This window comes from Syzygium oleosum, unplaced genomic scaffold, assembly GCF_021117445.2.
Source record: "Syzygium oleosum isolate NSW1041296 unplaced genomic scaffold, Sole_v2.1 Sole_v2.02, whole genome shotgun sequence".
Classification (NCBI taxonomy): Eukaryota; Viridiplantae; Streptophyta; class Magnoliopsida; order Myrtales; family Myrtaceae; genus Syzygium; species Syzygium oleosum.
This window is the reverse complement of record NW_026607486.1, coordinates 19789646-19796765: the sequence shown is the minus strand read 5'-3', so window position 1 is coordinate 19796765 and position 7120 is coordinate 19789646. Positions and strand designations below refer to the sequence as shown.

At 40.7% G+C, this 7120-nt stretch overlaps 1 protein-coding gene across 1 annotated transcript; it reads left to right on the top strand.

The window, feature by feature from the left end:
- The first annotated feature begins 718 nt into the window (after window positions 1–718).
- On the top strand, window positions 719–5705 carry LOC115673342 (MLO-like protein 2). Its single transcript, XM_030595484.2, has 15 exons — window positions 719–1015; window positions 1142–1199; window positions 1391–1617; window positions 1791–1907; window positions 1973–2033; window positions 2431–2519; window positions 2717–2791; window positions 2882–2976; window positions 3066–3115; window positions 3518–3558; window positions 3665–3838; window positions 4303–4338; window positions 4640–4707; window positions 4891–4951; window positions 5086–5705. The coding sequence occupies exons 1-15, from the start codon at window positions 884–886 to the stop codon at window positions 5500–5502; spliced, it is 1701 nt and encodes a 566-aa protein (XP_030451344.1). The 5' UTR covers window positions 719–883; the 3' UTR covers window positions 5503–5705.
- Window positions 5706–7120: the final 1415 nt, after the last annotated feature.

The window sequence follows — 7120 nt, the reverse complement described above, 5'->3', positions numbered from 1 at the left end:
AATGACGTTGTAGGACATTTCTAACTGATTGATTGTTTCTGTTGTATGAATTTTCTTTCTTCCTCTTTGTTCATTTGAATTTTCGACGTTTAATTAGGTCAAATTGTTCCCCGCTAACCGCTAGCTTCAACCTCTCCAACGGACAACATTTTGTCGTGTGATGGAGAGTATGGACACGTGTCACACATAATTAGAGCCTAACACCACAATGATTCTCAAGCTTATGTTTTTAACATTATCAATCAATTTGACTATATTTTGCAAATGGTTGAGCGGCCTTATTCTATATTTAAAAAGTGAATCCGAAACAATCTCATCAGATTAATGTCGGAAGATAATTTATACACCAGGCACACTAGGCTGCTTCCACGGTTAAACAAATGAGATTAGCAGTATAATCGTCGTTTGACGTATCTAATCTAATATATGAACGTCTCGTTGGGCCAAGTCTCTGATCCTGTAAATGTTCTTTTTCTTGCAATAATATTTACGAAGTAAAGTAAATTATTAAGCTTCCGTTCTTGGATTGAAGTCAAACACACGCGTGTTCTCTCTCTCTCTCGCAAGTGTCTGTTGGACCAATCTCTGAAATTCATTGCCCAATTGGAAGAGTCAAACTTTTGAATGATCGCCTGTTGCCTAAAAAGTACATCGAATGCATAAAATAAGGTCTCTATATATAAGTATCCTATCAGTCACGTATCTAAGCCGTGACGATAATTCTCTCTTCAATAACACAAACACTAGCCAGGAGCTCCAAATACTTTAGTGGAAGAAGAGAAGAGAACCCATCAAACTCTTCTAGGAACTAATATTTCCTTTTGTCGAAATTTTTTCTTGATCATCAGAGAGAGAGCGAGAGAGAGAGAGAGAGAGAGAGAGAATGTCAGGAAAGCCAGACAAAGAGTACGAGCGGACATTGGAGGAGACATCGACATGGAGTGTGGCGGTCGTGTGCTTCATCTTGCTCGCCATCTCCATCTTCATCGAACATGTCATTCACCTCCTGGGCAAGGTACATGTTTACATTTACGTAACATATACAAAGTGAAACTACATCCTTCTTTCTTCATGTTTGTTTGCGTCGATATTCTGCAAGGAAAAGATAAAATAAAAGTGTGCGCGCGCTTTCATCTTGCAGTGGCTAACAAATAAACGCAGGCGAGCCCTTGTTGAAGCCCTTGAAGTGGTTAAATCAGGTATATACGTAATCTTGCCAAGACTTCTTGAATCCGAACACGTGCAGTATTCAGTAATATAACATGATTGAAATGGGTTAGTGACGTGAGTAATAAGAACTCATAAGCAAAAACTCAATCCAAAAGCTTAAGCACACAGAGACATGTATGTTTAGAGCACGAGACTGACGTTTTGTGGAATTAATGTGCAGAGCTTATGCTACTGGGGTTCATATCCTTGCTCCTTACGGTGTTTCAAGATCCCATTTCGAGAACATGCGTTTCGAGTAATGTCGCATCCACGTGGCGCCCTTGTAGCAAGGAGGAGGAGAGCTCCAAGAGTTCTAGTAAAGGACGGAGACTCCTTGACTTTTCCGATATCGGGTCCATCACGCGGCGGAGTTTGGCCACCAAGGGATACGACAAATGCACGGAAAAGGCAAGCTAGCTCTTCCCGTTTCTCCTACCTGAATCTTATTGCACAATTACTGACTATTTCCTATTCACTTTGGCTGTATGAATAGTCTTCTTTGCGGTTTGTTTCGATGTGGCATTTGTTTTTCCCGACAATTGGGTCTCTCACGAGACAAGAATTTGGCTTCATTGTTGCAGGGGAAGGTTGCGTTTGTGACAGCATATGGAATACACCAGCTACACATATTCATCTTTGTCTTAGCCATATTTCATGTGCTCTACTGCATCACAACTTTGGCTCTCGGCACCTTTAAGGTAATGCCTCTCTCTCTCTCTCTCTCTCTCTCTCTCTCTCTCCGTGACAGATAATTGCTTTGCAGATGAGAAAGTGGAAACTGTGGGAAAATGAGACAAAGACAGCTGAATACCAATTCTATAATGGTCAGTATCATCTTCGACTCTTGAATGCCATATGGTATCGCCACCGGCAATATTTTAGTTGATATTTTTTGGTGGACCAGCATTTATTGGGCTATCAACTTTGGCATGAGAAATTCTATTATTTGACTTGCTTTCTTTCGGAAGTTTCCATTTCCAAGATTAACAATATGCAAAGAAAACTTTGCTTCATTTACTATTAAGCAATGAGTTGGACCTGCATTCAGTTACCGACATATATCAGGTTGCAGTTCAACCAGTAAATTGCTCAAGTCATAGTTCAGGCAATAATTTTAGGTCGACTTGATCCACAGGTCTCACTATGTAGTTGTACAGTCAGTTATACGGTACGGCAACTTAGAGCCACATTGCTATAAAAATATTGGCATTTGTGTTGCAGATCCAGAGAGGTTTAGGTTTACAAGAGACACATCATTTGGGAGAAGACACTTGAGCTTTTGGAGCCGTTCACCAATTTCCCTTTGGATTGTGAGTCATATTCGACTTCAGATTATTAGGTTTGCATGGCTTTCAATTATTATGTTGATATACAATACAACTTGTCAGATAATGTAAGGTCACATGGCATCTTTATTTTCTACTCGATAGACTTTTTTTTTTTGGTCGGACATTTAAAGACTTGAGAGGGAACAATATCTCAAATGGTGTTCTTCCCTTTGCACCAGGTGTGCTTCTTCAGACAATTCTTTGGATCAGTCACAAAGGTTGACTACATGGCACTGAGACATGGCTTTATCATGGTAAGCATCTACACAGCACCCCAGCAAACTCCATAGTCCCTCTTAAGACAGTTAAAAGTAAGTTTCATCTTTTGATGATCTGCATTGCAGGCACATTTAGCACCCAACAATGCAGCCGCGTTTGACTTCCAGAAGTACATTCGCAGGTCGCTCGAAGAGGATTTTAAAGTGGTTGTTGGGATAAGGTTCATTCTTTCAACCCCACCAAAGTTTATTGTCGTTATGTCATATCCAATTGATAATGCAACTAAAAATTCTAACCTTGTTTTTGCAGTCCCACGATATGGTTCACTGCAGTGTTGTTCCTGCTGTCCAATACACATGGTAAGTTCTGCTTCGAACATATGACCAATTACTACAAGAAAATTTCTGCAAAATATGATATTAGCATCATACCATAGAAAATTACTTTGTCAGCAAGTTCACCAATCAGCTAAAAATGGATCTCAGTGGTCATTTAAGGTCCAATGTGTCATTTGGAAAGCAATAGACAGACAGACTCACATAGTACAACCAAAGATCTTACCATCGAGCAATGGTCTTAATATTTCAAAGAACTTTTCATAAGACAGCTTTAGCATAAAGACATGAAATCTATCTTACTTTTGGTTAAGATGTAATGAAGAGCCTTTTCTTATATGTGGATGTTGGTAATTTGAAACTTAATTAGAGTTGCTCCGGTTATCTTTTGATGACTAAAGACCGTTCCTTTCTCTATAACTGCAGGGTGGTACTCTTACCTGTGGTTGCCATTCATTTCTTTGATAGTAAGTGCTGATCTATGACATATGTCAACTCATCCATTTAAGTTGGTTCACAAGTTCCTAGTAAATACACGACACAATATTGACCACTATAAAGTGACTTCTGCAGATAATTCTGATGGTAGGAACCAAGCTACAAGTTATTATCACAGAAATGGGACTAAGAATTCAAGAGAGAGGGGATGTGATTAAGGGTACAGTGCTGGTTCAGCCAGGCGACGAGCTTTTCTGGTTTGGTCGGCCGCGTTTTGTCCTCTTTTTAATTCACTTTGTCCTGTTTCAGGTACTTTCCTTCATCTGGTTGCTTTTAAGCATCATTTTTTGTGAAAAACAAGTTTAGCGCGCACCATTGTCTTCTAGAAAGTTGGAAAAAAAGCACAGAATAAGTTACTTGTTCTTTAAGATGACATGAGGAAAGTTGAACTTAACGACAAATGTATCATGCGCTAAAGTTTTTCTTCTGAATTGGAACAGAGAATATGAAGATACCTGAAATCGTAATAGATGTACCGAGGACTGTGATAGAAAAGTAGAAAATGGAGAACAGTACACTTGCATAAAAAAATTAGAAAACTTCTTTAGAACTAAATGCATCCTACGAAGGAGGTTTATGGCTCTTTAGTAAGGGAAGCATGTTTTTTAGGGAATATCCTCACTGATTGTACTTCTGAGGTACTGAAAAATCCTGTATATTATTCTCTCAGCTCCCGTCTTTATGCTTACATGTTCTCATCATTTCCTCTGCAGAATGCTTTTCAACTAGCTTTCTTCGCCTGGAGCACGGTGAGTATTTCAGTTCAGCGAGCACTTTCCCCAAGTTAAATCATCACATGATCACTGAGCATACTTTTCTAAAGAGGGAAGCACACTCTTGGTTGTATCTGGAAAGGAGACAATGTCTATAGAGCCTTTTGATGCCTTCTACCTTGGACGTCCCGTGCATGCTACTGAAAATAACCTAATAAAAACTCCAATGATCAAAGTTTCGCCTAATGAGACAAGATCTCAGCTATCATCCATATTGTATCCAAACATCATGCAATTTATATAGTTTTGCCAATTATTCTGATATCTCTGCTTTCAGTGGCAATTCACCTTGCGGAGTTGCTTCCACAAGAAACTTGAAGACATCATCATCAGAATTTCAATGGGGTGAGTCTCATTCAATCAAGAAACAGATAGGGCTCCGAAATGTGGCAACTGATGAAGATTCAAAATGCCACCGATCCATCCAGCCTAATTAACTGAATAATCAAATTTCATAGTTTGTGTCTGTTTCCACCAAAATGTCCTCCAAACAGCTTCTAACATAAAGCATATTCCTCATTTCTCCAGGGTCATCATACAGGTTTTGTGCAGTTATGTGACTTTGCCACTCTATGCCTTAGTGACCCAGGTTAGTACTTGTGGCTTCTTGATCATATAACTACTATAATGCAGGAGCGTCACAGTAATGATTTTTTTTCTTGAACATAAAGGCAGACTCTTCTTCAATGAATATGAAGATAACACTTCTCTTCCATTTTGTAGATGGGATCCACCATGAAACCCACCATCTTCCACGATCGAGTGGCAACTGCACTAAAAAACTGGCACCACTCAGCGAGGAGGCATGTCAAGCACAGCCAACACTCAAATAATACCCCAACACCCTTTGCAAGCATGCCAGCAACTCCAGAGCATGGCTCGTCGCCGATCTGTCTCTTGCACAACTACCAACAGAGGAGCCTCAATAGTCCTCACGGTTCTCCGAGGAAATCTGATGCCGAAAACGAGGAGTGGGCAGTTATAGGCTTACAATCCCCACAGAACCAGGAAGTTGATGATGTGCCTCGGAGCAGGCATTTGGATACCACAGGGCAAGAGGAATCGACCCGACAACCAAACTCTACTCATAATCAACATGAAATTGACATAACGCCATCTGATTTCTCATTTCGGAAGTGATCTTAGTGGTGTTGATTGATAGTTAGCTGCAATGCATCTTACTTAGAGATTTGTACACTTCTGTACAAGAGAGCTACTGTAAAAGGATGTTCAAGCAATAGGCCAAGTGGATATGGCAGGGTTAATATTACTGTTAGAATACATGGATTATCGATATGTAGTTTCTATACTAATTCTGTAAAGGAAATTTAAGTACGTTTTAGGGAGCATTCTTCTGTGTCACTGTCGCGACCGAACTCCCGAGCCCTTTTTTATCAAACATGCAAAAAAAAAGGGGGGCTCGCCTGGTACGTGCTAAGTCTAGGTTTGGGACTTAACTCGGGCTCTCCCAAGCCCATACCATATCGCGACTTAGGGTTTAAGTTTCTTAACATGCAGGCGATTTATATCAAGGAGTCGCCACTAATCGATTTGGGGTGGGCCGATTAGAAACCCAAATAGGGTGATGGGAGAATCACCCTATTCCTGCGAACCAGAGACTAACTAAGTTCGGGGACTTGGTTACACTAGTTGGATAACTAATGCCCTTTCGGTACTTTTTTACCTTGTTCTTTTCTGAAAACATTTGTCAGACAATTTGGATTGATTTTAGGACCTTTCTCCTAACATGTGAGGTGATCAAACGAGTGCATAATCAGAAATGATTAGCAATCAGGCTAAACATGCAACCTAAGGTTCTAACTTAACTAAGTCAGATGGCATTCAAAACACAACAATTCATGCAATTATATTAAAACATGAATAATAATACAACGGTAATAATAAAATAACATGCAAAATACTACCGGGTAACCTTAGTCTTATTTAATTTAAACAAGACAAAAACATGCATAATCATATCACATTAAATTAAAACAACAAATATATCACATAAGAAAGAAATTTTTTTAAAAATAAAAAATAAAAAAACGAAATTTTTTAAAAAATAATAATAAAAAAAATAAAAAAAGGGAAGAAATAAAGATAAAAAAAATCATTTAACTTTTTTTAAAATTTTTTTTTTTAAAAATTTTAAAATTTTTAAAAAAAAAATAAGAAAAAATAAAAAATAAATAAAAAAGGGAGGCGGATCCGGACCGGGTCGAAACCGACCCGGGTCAACGGATCCGACCGGGTCGTTGACCAGGTCGGGTCGGCTGAACCGGGTCAGGCCGAACCCGTGGGGCAGCCGCCGTGAAGCCAAAAACGGCCTCTCGCCGCCGACCTGGCACGGCGCCGCCCCCAAATCGGCCTCCCGGGAGTAAAACCAAGCCTCTCCACCCACCGGGGTCACCGTCCGACCGCCGTTCGCCGGCTGGCGACCAAAACGAAAACTGGTTTCATTGAGGACTTTTGTCGAGCAGATGGTGTGCGCGACCAAAAACAGCAAATCCTGACCTGTTCCGGCGAACCGGAGGATTTAGGCGACCCAACCTACCTTCGGTGAGGACACACGGACGGCGGGGGACAACGGTATGGGCCGGGACTCGCGTGAAACGGCCGGCGCAGGTCCCGGCCAAACCGAGCACAAAAACAGGGCAAAACAGAGCACCGGTGGAGGCTCACCGTTCGGCGACGCGACTAGAAGTTTTCTGGCTGGTTTGCGGTCGATGGCGCGGCTGTGGGAACCTGCAGAAAC

Coding starts and splice junctions, on each gene's coding strand:
- LOC115673342 (XM_030595484.2), top strand. CDS start 884: ATGTCAGGAAAGCCAGACAAAGAGTACGAGCGGACATTGGAGGAGACA. Junction 1,016..1,141: donor TCATTCACCTCCTGGGCAAG/GTACATGTTTAC, acceptor TTCATCTTGCAG/TGGCTAACAAATAAACGCAG. Junction 2,034..2,430: donor TGAATACCAATTCTATAATG/GTCAGTATCATC, acceptor TTTGTGTTGCAG/ATCCAGAGAGGTTTAGGTTT.